General features: G+C 39.0%; 1 protein-coding gene across 1 annotated transcript in view; it reads left to right on the forward strand.

The window, feature by feature from the left end:
• The first annotated feature begins 2,537 nt into the window (after positions 1-2,537).
• The window catches only part of LOC100892331 (synaptic vesicle 2-related protein), a 57,830-nt gene continuing 40,771 nt past the window's right edge, over positions 2,538-19,596 (forward strand). Inside the window, exons 1-3 of the mRNA XM_030992320.1 lie at positions 2,538-2,720; positions 12,493-12,731; positions 15,697-15,782. Coding sequence (XP_030848180.1) covers positions 12,521-12,731; positions 15,697-15,782 — 297 coding nt within the window. The 5' untranslated portion in view covers positions 2,538-2,720; positions 12,493-12,520. The remainder of the gene's footprint in view (positions 2,721-12,492; positions 12,732-15,696; positions 15,783-19,596) is intronic.

Raw genomic sequence — 19,596 nt, forward strand, 5'->3', positions numbered from 1 at the left:
CCCTTTCGACATTTTAGGACTATCCGAAACATGGTTGAATGAGGATTTTTCAAATCATATGATTTCTATCGATGGTAACAAAATTAAAAGAAATGACAGGGATGCCACTGGTGGTCGTGTATTATGTAACATTAACGAGAAATTTAACTACTTAAGAAACACAGATCTTGAAACAAAGGAGCTTGAACTCGTGGTGAGAAATCAAAAGAACAAATAGTAGTTCGATTTGTGTTGGTGTTTTATACAGGAAACCTTCCTCCCCCGGTACATTTTTACCGTCCTTGAAGGGAATATTGAGAAAGTAATGTCATTGTCAAATAATATCGTTTTGCTGGGTGATTTCAATCGTAATATGAGAAATGATAATACATTGTCTAAAAATGTTGAGGGTATTTTTCAGCTTAATCAGTTAATCAATGCGCCTACACCACTGATCTCATCCGTAGAGAGATCAGTGGGCTACACGAGTTAGTAGGGGTCCAGACAACTCGCCACAAAGACAACCCGCCCCCAAGACAACCCGCCACATCTCGCCACAGTACCCTGGACAACTCGTCACGGTCGAGTTGTCCAGGGTGGGGTGCCTTTTCGGACAACTCGCCACACTTTATTCCCCTCGTGATTTCTAGATCTAAAATACCTCATCTTAGATGAAATTGTCATATTATGTATTCATTATTCTTTTATAAACTCAGTCATGACAGGAAACATGGAAATTGTGAGTATTTTTAGAGCTGTTCAAAAGAATAAAGATGATTTTCCTTGCGCTTGCAACAAGACCCGCAACAAGAATCTATTTTCAGATTTTGGACAAACCCAAGGCGTACGACTACGATCGCCGGATAACTTCTCGATTTTTAAGTTCATTTTTCTGTCTCAGGAAACTTTTTAATGGTAGGAATATGCTGCTATGTATCTTTGGCGTATCTTAACATTCTAATATTACCTTTTCTCTACCTCAGCAAAATTATCGCTCGCCTACAACTAAAAGATTACACTTGATTGTGCAATCGCTGTGTACTGTTTCTGTGAGCAATGTTTTAATGTTTTAATGTTTTAATGGAGAATGATATCAAATGAATTGAAATAAAATGAATTGAATTAAAATGAATTGAACGTTCCATATCCTCTCGAACTCTATCCTGAGGTCTTCATACTTGAGACGTTTGTCTCTTTCTTTGACGGCGATGTTGATGTCATGGGGAACGGTGACCTCGATGATATTTACTGTGTTGTTGTCCTTCTTGCAGTTATTATTAGTACTTTTTATTATTGTTGTCATCGTTGTCGTCATCATCATCACCGTCGTCGTTAAATTGTAATCATCATCATCATTATTATTATTATTAGTAGTAGTAGTAGTAGTAGTAGTAGTAGTAGAGTAGTACTATATTTCAGTGGGGAATATATTTGTTGTCACTGCCAGGATTACCAAAGAGGTTAAACGAGCATTCCTGACATCGCAACCAATTTGGCCGGAAGCACTTTGGGATTGGGTTGGGTGGGGGTGGGGGGGGGGGAATATTCCAGGGGCAGTGGCGTAATGCGCAAAAACGTTTTTGGGGCAGAAGAAAAATCTGCATCGCCACCACTCTAATACTCTTTTCACACTTGTTTTGCTTAATCCCATACTTTGCTTATAGCCCCGTACTATCCTTAACCCCGGACTAACTTTTTTTGCTTTTCTCACTTCCTAAGCCCCATACTAGCCACAGGGTTTTAGGTATGTACTAACGGTCCGATGAGCATCCATGGGCCCATGCTAGGGCCCAAGAATGCCGCCTTTGACTGTGGGCAAAAGTGCGAAACTAACCCAGAAAATCTATAGAAATAAACCACATTTCAATTTTATTTCGCGGGTCAACTGCCCCCTCCCCCATCAGTACGCCAGTGCTTCCAGTATCCTTCCATGAATTCCTACCATTAAAAATTATCAAGAGGGAAAAGGACATGTACAATGGATAAGGGGGCATTTTAGGGGAACCTGCAAAAAGTGGGGGCACAGTGCTCCCCCCGCCCCCACCAACGAAGAATGCCGCCTCTGACGAAACTAACCCAGAAAATCTAGAAATAAACCACATTTCAATTTTTATTTCGCGGGTCAACTGCCCACCCCCTTCCCCCATCAGTACGCCAGTGCTTCCAGTATCCTACCATTAAAAAAAATCTGAGACAGAATGCTGCAGCTGTTAAAGACCTAGAGTCTTGATCTAAATACCGTATCTCAATGATCTTGCGATCGTACGCCTAATTCGGTTTGTCAAATATTATTGTTGCAAGGGAAATCAGCTTTATTCTTTATTTTTGTAATGACTGTGTTCATAAAAGAATGATGAATACATAAAATGACAATTTCATCTAAAATGAGGGATTTTAGATCTAGAAATCACGAGGGGGAAAAAAGTGTGGCGAGTTGTCCGAAAAGGCACCCCACCCTGGACAACTCGACCGTGGCGAGTTGTCCAGGGTATTGTGGCGGGTCGTCTTTGTGGCGAGGTTAGGTTTAAAAAAAGACGCCACTGCACTCGGCCAGCGCATTCTATTCTGGGATCTCACATCAAATTTCGAGGTCACTTAGGTCTACTCACTGAATTTCTAGTTGCACCCATTTGGTCATTTAAACGACGAGTCTTTGATCCGTGCACGAGAGTACCTACTAGTGATTTGTCGAATAAAACCCACACGATCCATCAGCCTTTAGTTATGTTATAGGTCTAGAGGTAAGTTAATTCCATAAAATATGGTAAATTGCAAAACACAACAAGTGTGCCTAGCCCTAAGCCTTGGCTTGGGACAGTGACGTGCTAGGCATGACAAGGGAAGGGGTAACTCCGAGAAGCTCCAACACCCGCGCCGCAGGCGTCTGCGGCGCCGGTGTTGGAGCTTCCCGAGTTTAGTAGACAAGGGGTAGACCGAATTTTCCGTCTCATTTTTCGTTAGCCTCTTATTGGGGTAGGGTCAGCTCTCTCTTTAGAGACGGAAGCCGACTATACGCATTCCCTTGCTAACACCATGGCCATTGATTTATTGCCATATTTTTATGCCCCGAAAATCCCCCCAAATGTCATTTTACCTCGTGCATGTTGATCTATTGTATGATGGTGTGACCAAAGTTCGCTTTCTCTAAAAATCGGTAAGATTTCGAAAATCTGATATCACTAATGGAAAGAGGATCACAAAATTACCCAGAAACGAAATTGTGAAAATATTGACAAAAGATCGGCAAATTTTCAACTTACCGATAGATCTAAGTTACTTTCTAAGGCCAGGGTCTGGAAATCTTCATTTTGAGAGCAGAAATCCTCAAAATTGTAAGTAAAAAGTGGCACCAACTGATTGTATGTTATCTTGCCTTGCAACTCGTGATATATTTTTGATGAATCACATTTTTTGATAAATCAACTGTAAACCCCCATGCGTGAAGTTAGGTCTCGTTACTTTTATGACTTTTTTAGATGCAGCGCGCACATACGATCGGACATCGAATTTTTAGATCGCGATATCTTCGAAATCCTTCGACGATAAATTTTCTAGTTGAACCAAGCTGTAGTAAAAAACTTTGCCATCCATTTGGTAATAGATCTAATTGAAATGAATAAATTTGTGTAGAATATGAGAAATCATAGATCGAACATCACATTTTGTAATAATATGTTCTAAAATGTCCGCGAGCTTTGGTCACCCCTTCATAAATAAGGCCTAGATTTCTAGATCTAGGCTATAATAAATCGGTTCCACTTACAAACTTGACTGAAATAATCAGTTTAATGGTCCCTTTTTAGGAAATTATGGGTCAAAATCGAAATCCATGTTAAAATACGTCTTGCAAGATTTTTAGGGACCATGAAACTGATTATTTCAGTCAAGTTTGTAAGTGGAACCGATTTATTATAGCCTAGAGTCTAGGCCTAATTTACAATATAACATGCACGAGGTAAAATGACATTTGGGGGGATTTTCGGGGCATAAAAATATGGCAATAAATGGCCATGGTGTTAGCAAGGGAATGCGTATAGTCGGCTTCCGTCTCTAAAGAGAGAGCCGACCCTACCCCATTAAGAGGCTAACGAACGAAAGAGATGGAAAATTCGGTCTAGACAAGGGGCAACTCGAGAGACAGTCCAGGAAGCTCCTGCGGCGCCGGTGTCGGAGCTTCCTGGAGTAGACAAGGGGTAGCTAGATCTAGACCCTAGACCGAAAGCTTCAGTCATGATATCGATGGTTGGTCCGCTGAGATCTTTTGCGTCCGTTCCGAAAAATTATCAATTTACCGATAAGGGTCAGAAAATCTTCAATTTGAGAGCAGATTTACTCAAAATTCATTGTAAGTAAAAAGTGGTAGACCCTACCAACTGATTGTATGATAGACTATATTGCCTTGCAAATTATGATATTACCTTATTTTTGATGGATCACATGTTTTGATAAATCAATTGTAAACCCCCGTGCGTGAAGTTAGGTCTCGTCGTTGTTTATATTGAATGAATTAAATTGAATTCAGATAAATAGGGCTTAATAAGAGTCCAAAACAGTGCACTAAAATCGTCTTCTTTCTATAATAATTAAATCAAACGTCTAAGCTTTTCGCGCGGGAAGGGGGAAAATGGATTCAGACAAGGATTAAGAGTTGAGATGACTTTTTTAGATGCAGCGCGCACTCACGATCGAACATCAAATTTTTAGATCGCGATATCTCTGAAATCCTTCGACGATAAATTTTGTAGTTCCATCAATCTGTAGTAAAAAAACTTTGCCGTCTATTTGGTAATAATTTAAATAAATAAATTTGTGTAGAATATGAGAAATCATAGATCGAAAATATCACATTTTGTAAGCTGTTCTAAAATGTCCGCGAACTTTGGTTACCCCTTCATACATGTGTACGTCTTCTTTTGGACAACTGCACGTAAACAAATGGACTTGATTAACTGGGTCAGCGCTAGCATTTGCGAAACGGACCGAAGTTCTCCTCACGCTTCGGTTTGGCATATGTTGCACTCACATGATTTCGTAGGCCTACTGCGGTCGCGTCGTCTGTAGTCGTATTATACCGTATTTTCCCTGAGTGGGCCTCGGGAAAGACGCATAGTCTTGTCTAGACCAAAAGCTTCGGTTTCTGAACTGATATCGACGGTTGTTCCGCTCAGATTGAATATGGCTCCTCTGACCACAAAGAACTTTGCGCATCGATCTGCTCAAGTTGCTTCGAATTTAAGTAAGAGAGGGCCTACTTAACCTAAGCGCAACTTAAGTTTGATGGCATGTCAATACATAATATTATGTCACACCTAGGCCTGAGTCATCACAGGTTTTGTCGAACCCTGGTTTGACTTGTATGCTAGCAGAGAGAGAAAAAATGCGTGGGTCTTAGATCACGTGATATTCGCGTGCCTCTTTTTTTATGCCTCCGCCACCGAAGGTGGTGCCGGAGGCATCATGTTTTCGGGTTGTCCGTCCGTACGTCCGTCCCGTTTGACCGTTATCACAATATCTCAAGAACCACTGGAGATGTAAAAACTTCAAACTTAAGGATAGTATGTATCACCATAGGAAGACGATCTGATTAGATTTTGGAGCACGTAGGTCAAAGGTCAAGGGTCACAGAGGTCAACTTATGAAATTCCATACATTGAGATTGTTATCATGATATCTCAAGAACCACTGGAGAATTTTCACTTCAAACTTAATGATAGTATGTATCACCATATCATAATATCTCAAGAACCACTGGAGATTTAAACTTCAAACTTAATGATAGTGTGTATCACCATAGGAAGACAATCTGATTAGATTTTGGAGCACGTAGGTCAAAGGTCAAGGGTCACAGAGGTCAACTTATGAAATTCCATACATTGAGATTGTTTTCATGATATCTCAAGAACCACTGGAGATTTAAACTCCAAACTTGTTTAAATTGCTCTATGGCGGAGGCATCATTTTCGACTGCGCGCAGTCAAAATTCCATCTAGTTTCTCTCTGCCCCTTTTTTTCCTCTCTGCCCCTTTTTTTCCTCTTTAAGAGCTGCCGCATGCTGTCTAAAGTCTACTGCACTGCATGACAATTACGTCTCATTTCAAAATGATGGCTAGCTGAACTTGATATCGAGTACGTACGTAGCTCATGAAATATCATTATTTCTCTAAGATAATATGAATATCTACAGTATTATTTGTCAAACCTTATTATTTTTTTTATTTTTTTGAATTGGAGTCCCTGAAAGCCTTACGTGAAGTTTTTTAATTGGTTTCATGCTTACTGTTCCGATCAGCTCGGATGACGGTGTAGCGATGTAAACACACATATGAACTTCAGCTTCAGTTTGCCGTTACACACACATTTTTAGAACGAATGATAGCACTTCGAAGTTTTTTCAAGAGCTTTAAATTATATTCCTTCATCAAAATATCAAGGGTAAACCATTATGCTGTGGATATATTTTGACAATTATATTTATGCCTATTACTTCTACTTCTACGTCGGTACTTGACAGGATCCATCAGTCAGGATAAAACGTCAAGGTTGAAATGTCTGGCAAGGTGCTCTTGTGCAGTGCAGTCAGTTGGCGTATTATGTACAAGGTGCAAGTAAAAACAATTCTCAGCCATCAATGGCGTTTCTGGAAAAGGGCTCCCTGGAAGGTTTCTGCTGTTGAAAAAACCAAAATATCTGGAGGGAGCATGTACCATGCTGCAACTGTCCGTGGGAAATAAGAGTGTTTGTAAAGCTCAGTACAGGCAGTGATTAGCGTGAATTTATTCGGGTGGAATTGCCTAGTGTTGTTCTGAGTCATAGGTGTGACAAACTGATCTGGATTTATTGCTACGAGGCCATGTTGAATCTTGTACAGTAGGGTTAGGCATGCAGCATGTCGACGTTCCTCCAGGGTATCCCACTTAAGGTCATTGATCATGGCAGACACACTTTCAGTATGGTGGTATCTCTGAATGACAAATCGTGCTGCACGTCTTTGAACACCTTCAATTTTGGCTGTGTCTTTCTTCGTTGATGGATTCCATACTGTAGCACAATACTCATCATGGGGTCGGACAATGGACGTGTAAAGCTTGTTGCCGTAACTTTTGGGAGGATCTTCTGAGATTTCGACTGATGAGACCAAGCATTTGATTTGCTTTAGATGTCATGCCATTGATGTGCTTCTGCCAGGACAGGTTGTTGGTCAGTAGAACGCCTAGGTAGTTGTGCTCTTTGACTTCAGAAAGTTGAACATCTCCAAGATGGTAGTTTCCTTCCAGGTTGTTGCGCTTGAGTGAGAACCGAAGGAGGTGGCATTTATCAATGTTGAACTTCATCTGTCAGGTTTCTGACCACTGGTGAAGAAGATCAAGGTCCTGTTGCAGGGCATGGCGATCATACAAGTTACGAATGGGACGATAGATGAGACAGTCGTCTGCAAACAGCTTCAGATTGGAGGAGATTCCATTAGGGATGTCATTGATGTATGTGATAAAGAGGAGCGGACCGAGAACTGTTCCTTGGGGGACGCCTGATGAAACGTGAGACCAATCAGATGTATGACCATCCACAACTACCCGTTGAGATCTCTCGGTAAGGAAAGCCCGAATCCATTCCAGTAAGTGGCCTCGAATGCCATAGTGGTGGAGTTTCAGCAAGAGGCGTTCGTGAGGGACTCTTTTAGAAGCTTTAGAGAAGTCTAATACGATGGAATAGACTTGTTCTCTCTGGTCGATAGATCTTGTTAGCTCATCAACCGTTGTTACTAGCTGTGTCTCGCAAGAGCGCCCAGAACGGAATCCATGTTGGCAATCATTTAAGATTTTGTTGTCATCATAGTGGTTCATCACTTGACTAAAGATGATGTGTTCCATGATCTTGCTGCATATAGCTGTGATAGACACTGGACGGTAGTTGGAGGGGGTACAGCGGAGTGAGAGAGGATATTCCAGTTGCCTTTTGTTTTTTAGATCTTATATAATTCCAAAAGGCTTTGTTGTTTTTGTTCATGCTATCACTTGTGAACATGTTGTTTTGGTAAGTCCAGTAGTTATGTCTGATCTCTTTCCGCAGCAATTTCTGGTACTCCTTATTGGCCGTCCACTCTCCAGACTGCTTGGCTGCATTGTAGAGCCTTTGCTTCTTTCTAATCATTCTCTGTATCTTGTTGGTGATCCAACGGCTAGATCTGTTTGGTTTTGACATCTTAGATGGTATGTGTGTATCCATAAGGAGAATGATTTTCGATCTGAAGTAATCCCAATTTTCTTGCACTGATCTTGAGCTCGGGTTGCTGCTAAGGAAATCTACCTGAAAGGTCCTAATATCACATACATGTAGCAGGTCAGCAACATTAGCCTTACTGAAAATGTAGATCTTCCGTGTTGCCTTCTTTGCTAATCTGGGTTTGGAATTGATCTCAAAGGTAACTGCCTCATGATCACTCAAACCTGCAGTGACTTTGCAGTTACGGATGAAGTTGGGGTGACTTGTTAAAAATATGTCCAGAATATTCTTGGTGGATCCAGATATCCTGGTGGGGTCCCTCACCATCTGATCCAAAAAGAAGTCATTGCAGATGTCAAGCAACATTGAACATTTGGCTGCTTCAGTGGCATATGGCTTAACTGTTCTCTTTGTCCAGTCAACATCGGCCAGATTGAAGTCTCCCCCTACTATAAGGATCGGATCTTTGAACTTTGCACATATATCAGACAGACTTTGTGCAAGGCCATGGAGGTTAGCAAGGTCAGAATTTGGTGGTCTGTAGAAGGAGCCTATGATTAATTTCTTGAAACCTTGGATGTTCAGTTCAATGAAAAGCACTTCTGCTCCTGATTCTACGAACTTGCACTCTGTTGTGATAAGATCATCTTTCACCATATCAAATACACCTCCTTTCCTTGCATGGATTCTGTCTTTTCTGTAAGTTGTAAACCCTGGTGGGGTTATTTCAGCTGTCAAGATATTTGGTTTCAAATGGGATTCAGTTCCTATAATCACATCTGGCTTGAGGTTATCAATCATGGCTTCCAAATGTGGTAGCTTGTTAACCAGACCATCACAGTTGACAAGTAGACTTTTCAGGATTTTAGTCTGCTGTCTGTTGTTGGTAGAATTCTTTCCAACTTGTCTCTTTGATCTGGTTGGAGATGATGTGGCCTTTGGTGATCCAATGTGGAAACTTCCACTATCTGATGATATTGTGTCGCTGGAACAGTTATCTATGCTGACTTCAGTGGTGTTGTTCAGGCAACTAAATGGATTATCTGTTGGCGTATCATTCAAAGTGCGGAAGAGGGATGGACTAATATTTGGAAGCCCACATTGGCAACAAATCCATGTCAGACTAGAATTGGCATAGGCATTGTAGTATTACGATTTAATTGTAATAGTCTGATCAACATTTTATTCTTGTGTGTGGGACTTTCTTAACTTGCTCAGTCTTCAGTGAGTCATATTTCCACTTCCGTTTCTGAACACACTCGGTACCACAAAGCGTGATTCCTTTCTTGCAGCCTCCATTTATTTCTAAAGCATATTTATTAAAATAAATTGAAATAGAAGTTTGTGAATTGCATATTTTTAGTTCTTTATTTCAAAATATCAGTATGAAATTTAAATTTGAAAAACCCAAAACTTGAATATTCAAACCCGGGTTTCGGCGCAACGTTCGGGGACCTAGCGGGGAACCATTTTGACTCGGGCCTAGTCACACCACAGAGATTTTTACATGTCATGCTTTAAACAGGTTACGCATTTCACACATAACTGAAGCACAAATGAAATTGCACACACATAAAATAGAAAAATCGACGAACATTTCAGAATAATTTCCAGTTTGTACCTTAAAGTAGATATTCATTGCTTTTAAAAACGAACTTTATTTTCATTATTGCAAAGTTGAAACTTTGATTCGACAAGGTTATCAAAATTCAATGCTTAGAAACATTCAAAGTAATGATTATTATAAATTACAAAACGATTAAATACAACCCCGGCATAGCACTTGAAGAGCTCTCCGAACGCTGCTGGGATGTGTGAGTTCACAGTATGGACATGACTTGCACAAGCAAACGATGTCCCATGACATCTCACACATTTTCAGTGCCTGCGTTTTCATCTTCTCTTGAGTTCTTTCTCTTACTTCACTACCGTCAGGCTAAATGTATAATCTATTGCCTCACTGTAAACCCCGCACATGGTTTTATTTTGATGAAAAATGCGGCGATACAAAAATAAAGGAATCTGTCGCTTGTAAACAAAATAAGACGCCATTGTATATTCAGCTGCACACACCGGGGTATGTTCGGCGTTTCAAGAGGGAACGAATGTCGTCCTCAATATCATTCCGGGGGTTTTTCAATTTGAAAGTCTGGTTTCTTTGATTGTTAATTAACCCCTATCCTGTGTATTTACAAGCAAAAGATTTTAGTTATCAGAATCGGGTCATATACCCTTTTGAATGGTTTGACATGCCATTACATTTATATACACTAAACTCGTTATAATTTGAGTTATAATAGCTTTGCAATTATGTTCATTCTCTATGGGATGTCGTCTGCTTGGGCGGTGTTGGTCCATATAGTTACGTCATTAAAACATTGTTATTTTCCCGGCCAATCTCTCGTATATCCAAGCTGCTATGGAGGTGGTTGTATTTGTATTTTTTATAAATCACCCGATATGTAGTTGACCTAAAACTTGTGGCCATCTGTTAGCTTACCAGTTTTTAGTGGTACATTAGTTAACGTATTTGTGATTTTCTTTGAATTTTACCTTAAAATATGACGCCTTCTTTAAAAAAAAAAAATTAAATTAAATTGAATTTTTTTTTAAAAATGTGAATATTCCGGATTTTCAGGTCCTAGAAATCCTCAGAGGGGGTTCGCAAGTACATGCCTTCATCTGATTATGTCTGGTTACTAAACAACTACTGCAGTCAATCAAAATGTTCAAATTCATTTGTGGCTGCATGTTTACACATCGCTCAATAAAAGCTCACCGTTATTCAGATTAGCCAAATTCAGATATTCAACAATAATTTTTAACATAAGTATGATATAGTGAAATCCAACTCAAACTCGTGAATTTCTCATTTTTAAAGAACAATTTCCAGCAAATTACAAATAATAACTGGCCATGATAATGACAAGGGCGTATAAACACGTCAGCAGTTTTTTCAGACTTTGTATTAATTGCTCTGGCGTCTTGGGATCGACGGGGTGTATAAATGTCATTTTAAGACAGAGGATTTATTTTACTTGAATATAAAGTAAAAGACTTGCAGAAATTTGAGTACTGCTTATTTTGTGAAAATAAGAAAATGCAATATTGTTTTTAATAGAAGGAAAATAATTACAGCTTTAAATACATGACTAGGTCTAGCCCGATAAAAATCCAAACAACTAGGATCATTCTCACATTTTTTTTCTTCATAACATTGGATAACAAATTTCACAAAGTCCAACATAGACTACTATAACATTGATAATTTATATTATTTAGTGCAAGGGTAAATATGACAATGACCCAAAATATAATACAAGGATAAAAATTTATCAAATTATTTGAATTTTTTTTTTTTTTTAATAATTTTTTTAATTACTTTTTTTTTTTTTTTTTTTTTTTGGGGGGGGGGGTAAAATTTCCCTCGGGTCGCGCCACACCTTTTTAATTTCTTGGCGAAAGGTCTGGTTACGTAAGACTTAAACTTAAGTGAAGTACTTAACCTTTTTTTATTAAAGGATGCTGATGAACGTTTTGGCTATGCGCTGAATTTAAGCTAAAGTTCTACGTGCTGACTACCTCTATACATAGACTAAAGTATGTACGGCTAATTTCCCAAATCAGAAATAATGGGCTATTTGGCAAACTCGAGCTGATGAGGACAGGCCTATTGAGTTCTATTATGTTGTAGCATGCTATTTTGAATTGTGGTTTTACTTACAGGGAATACAAAGTTTTGGTATGGGGTCATGAATTTGGTTTAAATTAACATATTGGAAGCATATGCGATTTTACAATATTCAATGATCCTTTGCGAGGTTGAAATTGAGTCTGAAGTGATGAAATTGTAAATTATAAACTCTTATGTTGTATAGCCTCCTCTCAAGACTGATATTACTTTAGCTTTAAAACAATTATTCTTGACAACAATCAACCAATTTGATATTCCTGTTTGGAAATTATGTATCAGAACTGCATATTCTGAGATTTTCATGGTTGCAGTTACCATGGAATGGCCTTGGGCGCTATTTGAAATATTTGAAATTTACTGGGAGCACCCATAAATTTTCATTATTCAATTTCTCGAAAGCAGAAGTGTTTTAGGGGATAAATTTTCTGCTGATTATAATACTTCCACAGGTGGATCCAAATGTATCAAAATTTTCAAGAATTTCAGTATCCATCCAATTTTCAAAATTTCCCAAAACTTTGCATTACCTTTTAAAGGTTAAATCAGTAATCTAGTTAGGAACAAATAATCCAACTTGTCCTATTTTCCATTTCTCACAGCTGTCTATCTCTTAAGGTCCAATTGACAATGGTCAAGTTTCGCAAAGGAAGCAGCACGGAGGTGGGAAGAGGTGAAAATGACTCTCCCTCAAGGGACAGTATTGGAGGGAACAGTATGGATGAAGTAGACCTAGGCTGGGGTGGTGGTCTAGGAACCTTTTCCCGTGATGGTCCTCTAGGAAAAGGGTTTGGATCCTTTGATGGTCAGGCTGAAGCATCGGCTAGAGGAGAATGTGAAGGTGAGATATTCATTGGATTGCTATGTCTGTTTTGGATTAAATGTTTAAAAGAAAAATAAAGTGCACATGCAGCATATTATTAAGACAGATTTCGTATTGAAGACTTACACTACACAAGAATGCCCGTTTTCAGGCCCTGACACCTCCCCTATTCACCAGGCCTGATAAAAACCCGATTTAAATCGGTTTCCCAATTTTTTGGATTTTTCCCGATTTTTTTTCGATTTTTTTTCTTCTTCCCGATTTAAATTTTTTTTTTTTTTTTTTTTTTTTTTTTTACCAGATTTTTTTTCCTTCCCTATTTTATCCCCATTTTCCTGATTTCCCCCTTATTTTCTCTATCATTCCCTATTTTGCCCTATTTTTTCCCCAATTTTCTAACTCGAAAGGGGGGAAATGTTGTTAGATGCCATTTTTTCCCTGCGAATTCTCTTCTTTTTATGCCTCCGCCACCGAAGGTGGTGCCGGAGGCATCATGTTTTCGGGTTGTCCGTCCGTACGTCCGTCCGTACGTCCGTTCGTACGTCCGTCCCGTTTGACCGTTATCACAATATCTCAAGAACCATTTAAGATTTAAACTTAAGACTCGGGAATAGTATTTATCACCATAGGAAGACGATCTGATTAGATTTTGGAGTACGTAGGTCAAAGGTCACAGGTCACAGAGGTCAACTTATGAAATTCCTTGTATTGAGTTTGTTAGCGCGATATCTCAAGAACCATTTGAGATTTAAACTTCAAACTTAAGGATAGTATGTATCACCATAGGAAGACGATCTGATTAGATTTTGGAGCACGTATGTCAAAGGTCAAGGGTCACAGAGGTCAACTTATGAAATTCCATACATTGAGATTGTTATCATGATATCTCAAGAACCACTGGAGATTTAAACTTCAAACTTAGTGATAGTGTGTATCACTATAGGAAAACAATCTGATTACATTTTGGAGCACGTAGGTCAAAGGTCAAGGGTCATAGAGGTCAACTTATGAAATTCCATACATTGAGATTGTTATCATGATATCTCAAGAACCACTGGAGATGTAAAAACTTCAAACTTAAGGATAGTATGTATCACCATAGGAAGACGATCTGATTAGATTTTGGAGCATGTAGGTCAAAGGTCAAGGGTCACAGAGGTCAACTTATGAAATTCCATACATTGAGATTGTTATCATAATATCTCAAGAACCACTGGAGATTTAAACTTCAAACTTAATGATAGTGTGTATCACCATAGGAAGACAATCTGATTAGATTTTGGAGCACGTAGGTCAAAGGTCAAGGGTCACAGAGGTCAACTTATGAAATTCCATACATTGAGATCGTTATCGCGATATCTCAAGAACCACTGGAGAATTTTCACTTGATAGTATGTATCACCATATCATAATATCTCAAGAACCCCTGGAGATTTAAACTTCAAACTTAATGATAGTGTGTATCACCATAGGAAGACAATCTGATTAGATTTTGGAGCATGTAGGTCAAAGGTCAAGGGTCACAGAGGTCAACTTTTGAAATTCCATACATTGAGATTGTTATCATGATATCTCAAGAACCACTGGAGATTTAAACTCCAAACTTTTTAAAATTGCTCTATGGCGGAGGCATCATTTTCGACTGCGCGCAGTCAAAATTCCATCTAGTTTTTGTACTCAAGGGGGGCGTGGTTGAGGGGAAAACAAAAAACCTATTTTTTCTTTAGTGCACACTATCACCCCTGATTCACGCTTTTTCAGGATTTTATATTGTACAGCACAATGGGCCTCGAACATGTCAGTCTTTTTTCAGACTCATTGAATGGATGACCCCAACTGCTATCTCTCAATGTATTTTCAAACAAGTTTAGAATATTTGAAGATAGTTGGCATTTTTAATTTCGCCTTGTCAAATGATGCACTGAAATAGCTCTCCAGGCATAGATATTTCTTAGTCATGAAAAATGGTAGGCCATTGTTCATGTTTTAAAAAAAATACTTATACTAGGGTTAATGAATTTTAAAAACAAAAGAAAAGACGGTTTCATACTTGTAATGAGGCAAGACTTGCTTTAATTGATTGATTTCTTCAATGAAAATCTCCTGAAATCTACAATTTGAAAATGTTGTTTCATGTCCAGTAATCAGACACATGTATTACATTCTGAAATAATTTATTTTCTGAATAATAACTGATATCTGTTTTCTGCTGTGTTTTGTCCACTTCATTTGATCTTTATATAACTATTTTACATATTTATGATATTAAGTTCATGTGTTGGCATTTTAAAGGTGCTATGTCCCATTTGCAGGCCAAAAAAATGAAAAGGTTAAATTCCAACTGCATTTGAAAGATAATACTAATTTAGAACTTCCCTAAAAAAGGTGGGGCTTGAAAATGTCTTCAAGTGGGAAAATAACGACTATTAGTTGTCAAATCGACTTTAGGGCTATAGAGCCCAAAAGTAATAGTCTTGATTTTCAGACAATTGTACTGAATAGTATTACGTTTTATGCTGCGCAAAGATTCAATCAGTTTAATCTTGGCTATCACAAGAAGTGGGTTATTGATGTAGACAAATGCTCATGTACCCTTTACAACTCTTTTCATGTATGTTATTACCAAAGAAGAAAAAAGCCAGTCAGTCACTCAATAGTGTCTGACATAGTGAAGTCTAGCAAGTAAAAGGGTTTCCTCGCATAATTTGAATATGAGGACACTGCTAACGTTTAAATTTCACAGATAGGACATACATGACATATTCATAATTCCTGCAAAGTTCTACAGCATTTGAGGTTGGCTGCAAAAGGGACATAGTACCTTTAAGATGATGACCAAAAAAAATGAAGAAGAGAAGTTTCATGCTGTAAGTTCAACTTTTAATAGGTCACAAATATCCCACCTTACCTACATGTAACATATATATCTATCAAGTGATTACACATGTATACCCAATTGCATGTCTGTTTCTGATCTGTACAGATGAATTTACGGTAGAGCAAGCTGTGGAGGCTATAGGATTTGGATGGTATCAGATCAGAATCTCAGCTTTGACAGGGTTCTGTTGGGTAAGTATTTTTATATAAGCTTCAGCCCAAAGACTACACAGTTCATTACCCTTATTGAATCCATACAGTCCTTAAGCCCTGTGACCCTTATTTGCCTCAAGCATTTGATTTCAAGTGGATTTGACACTTTGGAAATCCTATATATTTCTTCTTTTTCTTCTTCTTTGTATTAGTAGTAGTAGAAGTACCAACACCATAGAAGAAGAACCTACACCTGGAAAATCCCAGGAGATGTAAAGAGAAATCAGATCAACTACATTAATAAAGAATAGGTTCAAGAATTGCATCAAGCAGGTAAAGACATGCCCAGGGGCTGACATAGATTCTGTTCACAACCCGGTGATTGCAGAAGTCGAAATAAAGCTAAAGAATACATCCCAGAACAACAAGAAGTCCTCTTCCAGATGTCACAGCTCTAAATAGCACAAAAATACCTCATAGAAGTTAAAAATAGGTATGATTGTCTAGTCACAGAAGAAATAAAACAAACAAACAAATTAGTAAATGACATTGGGAAACTAGAAGTGGAATGGAAATGCTTGAAAAAAAGCATTCAGCATGGAAATGAAACCAGCAAAACAACCATGGATGACAAAAAAGTTTCTGAACTTGATGCAGGAGAGGCAAAAATAAGCGAGAAACTCCAAATTATTTAGAGACATCAAAAAGGAAATTGATAATGAATGTAAAAGAGCAAAAGAAGAATGTATAACTAAAAAATGTGTTAGAATTGAGCATTTCTCCAAGACAAACCAAACAAATGAAATGCACAGAGAAATCAAGCATTAAAAAAAATAATAAAAAATGCAGCAAGCAGATGTGTCAAGAACGAAGATGGAACATCTTCCCTCTTTGAAAAGGAAGAAAGTAAACAAAGATGGGAAGAATATATCCAAGACCTATTTGATGATGACAGAGGTCCAGAACTTCCCATCGCTGACAACGATGGTCCAAGTACGGTAAACTTGAATCAGAAGTTAAACAAGCTCTGCATTCACTGGGAACTTCTAAATCTGAAGGCCCAGATGTGATAACATGCGCAGAACTTGTGGCCTTAAAAGAATATTTGTGCCAATTTCAAAGAAGATTTACGGACAATTAGCCTTATGAGCCATGTAACCAAGTTGCTCTTTAAAGATCATTCTCAACAGAATAAAAATTCAAATTGAGAATGAAGTAGGAAAGGAACAGTATAGTCCAGACCTCAAAGTGGTACTAGAGAAGCCATATTCTGTATGAGAATGATGACAGAAAGGTATAATGCAGTAAACGAAGAAATTTGTGCTTTATTGACTTACAAAAGCTTACAAAAAATTAATTTGGATGGTAAGAACATAGGTCTCATATCTCAACTTACTGAGAGCAGACAGCCAGGCGCGGATCCAGGGGAGGGGGCTGAGTGGACCTTGGGCACCCCCCCCCCCCCGCAACAACAAAAAAAAAGGAGAGAGAGAGAGAGAAGGAAAAGAAGGAAAAGGGAAAGAGGAGAGAAAAGGAAAAAAAGAAGAGGAAGAAATATTAAAAAAAGAGGGAAGAAGGAGATGGGGGGGGGGGGGGCAAAAGGACTTACCTCCCAGGCTGTTGCCTCCCCCCCCCCATCATAAAATAAAAGAGAAGGAAGGAAAGGGAAAGAAAAAAGGAAAAGAGGAGATAAAGGGAAGGAAAAAAAGAAGAAGAAAAAAGAAAAGAAGGGGGACATCAGTTGCAATTTTCCAGCCAACAAGTTGTGAATCGGGATGGGGGGGGGGGGCAAAAGGCCCTTGCCTCCCCCCCCCTGCTAAAAAAAAGAGAGAAGGAAGGAAAGGGATAAGAAGAGAGCTAAAAAGGGAACAAAAAAGAGGAAGAAGAAAAGAAAAGGGAGAAAAGTAGGGGAGATCAGTTGTGGTTAATCCTGCTATAACCATTATAATGATAGCTTGCATGCAGCCTTATGGCAGGCTATGAGTTAAGTAAATTATACTTTTTTATATATGCGTTCCTTGGAAAATGACAAATTCCTGAATTTACAGCAAGGCAAGAAAATGCTTCTTGAGATGCCTACATGTCAGGGCCTGTGGAACGGCAAGTATTGGGATCCTCGACCCCCCCCCCCCCCCCACCTTTTTGAAAAAGTATATGAAAGAGAAATAGAAAGAAAGAGAGCAAGAAAGAAAAAATAGTTAACTGCCAGTGTCACATTATAATGAGTTCCGTAGTTGCCGGCGTAAAGGCTGCAGTATTTTTGGAAGAGAAAATATCAAAAAGTCGGGTTGCGGCCTTTACGGCGAAAGAGTAAAAAAAAAATGAAAGTCAAAACCAGCACGAATTTGCACATATTGGACTACGAATGGTAAAATAACTATACATGTTGACATGAAGAAGAAAATAAACGTCCTAACACAACATTTGTCGATAGATCTTGATCTAAGTTTGTGCCAATGCATTGCAAAAGTAAAGGAAGGGACCGTTTAACAGAGCTGCTGCGAACATCCATCTAAAGTCGCCATTTTGTTTTGCCAAATAGTGTCCTGCCAGTGTCACAAAATAATGAGGTATCAAAAAATGCTCATTTGACCGTAATTAAACGCCTAAAACCTTGAGCTTCCGGGGGCTCCGCCCCCTGAACCCCACGCCAATTAGTGACCTGCCAGTGTCACAATTAGATATCAAAATAATGCTCATCTGACCGTAATTAAATGCCTAAAACCCCTGAACTTCCGGGGGCGGACAAGGTATCAACATATGTTCATCTGACCGCAAGCGCGTAGCCAGGGGGGCGGTGGGGTGGTCCAAAAAAAGACGGCCAAAAAAAGAGAGGAGTGAAAAGGAAGAGGACGTAGGAAGAAAAGGGAGAAGACAAAGAACATTTTCGAAATTGAGACAAGGATTAAGAGTCGAGAACGGTACAACGAATCGTCTTCTTTCTCTAATAATTTAATAAAACGTCAAAGCTTCCGCGCTTTGCGCAGGAGGAGGGGGAGTGGAACTGAATTCAGACAAGGATTAAGAGTCAAGAATGGTAATAAGAATCGTCTCCTTTCTGTAATGAATTAATGAAACATCAAAGCTTCTGCGCTTCGCGCATGGGAGGGGAGGGGGAACTGAATTCAGACGAGGATAATTTTCGAGAACGGTATGAATCGTCTTCTTTCTCTAAAAATTTAATGAATCGTCAAAGCTTCCGCGCTTTGCACGGGAGGGGGGAGGGAACTGAATTTAGACAAGGATTAAGAGTCGAGAACGGTACAATGAATCGTCTTCTTTCTCTAATAATTTAATGAAACGTTGAAGCTTTGCGCGGGAGGGGGAGGAACTGAATTTAGACAAGGATTAAGAGTCGAGAACAGTACATCGAATCGTCTTTTTTCTTTAATGATTTAATGAAACGTAAAAGCTTCCGTTATTCGCCCGAGAGGGGGGAAAATAGATTTAGACGAGGATTAAAAGTCATAACGCTACAACGAATCGTCTTCTTTCGCTAATGATTTAATGAAACGTAAAAGCTCCCTCGCTTCGCGCGGGAGGGGGAAACTAATTTCAGACGAGGATTATTTTTGGGAACGGTACAACAAATCGTCTTCTTTCTCTAATAATTTATTTAAATGTCAAAGCTTCCGCGCTTCGCGGAGATGGGATGGGGGAAATTCGCCCCTCCCTGCACCCAACCCCCCCCCAATTACGTCACTGCGTACCAATATTTGGCTCGCATAATTTCAAATTTGGCCCCCCCCCCCTAAAAAATCCTGTGGATCCGCGTGTGCAGACAGCTGCCATCAAAATTAACAATGAAATTACAGGATATACAAAAATCAAAAGAGGAGTACATCAGGGATGT

This window comes from Strongylocentrotus purpuratus, unplaced genomic scaffold (assembly GCF_000002235.5).
Source record: "Strongylocentrotus purpuratus isolate Spur 01 unplaced genomic scaffold, Spur_5.0 spur5_scaffold_2, whole genome shotgun sequence".
Classification (NCBI taxonomy): Eukaryota; Metazoa; Echinodermata; class Echinoidea; order Camarodonta; family Strongylocentrotidae; genus Strongylocentrotus; species Strongylocentrotus purpuratus.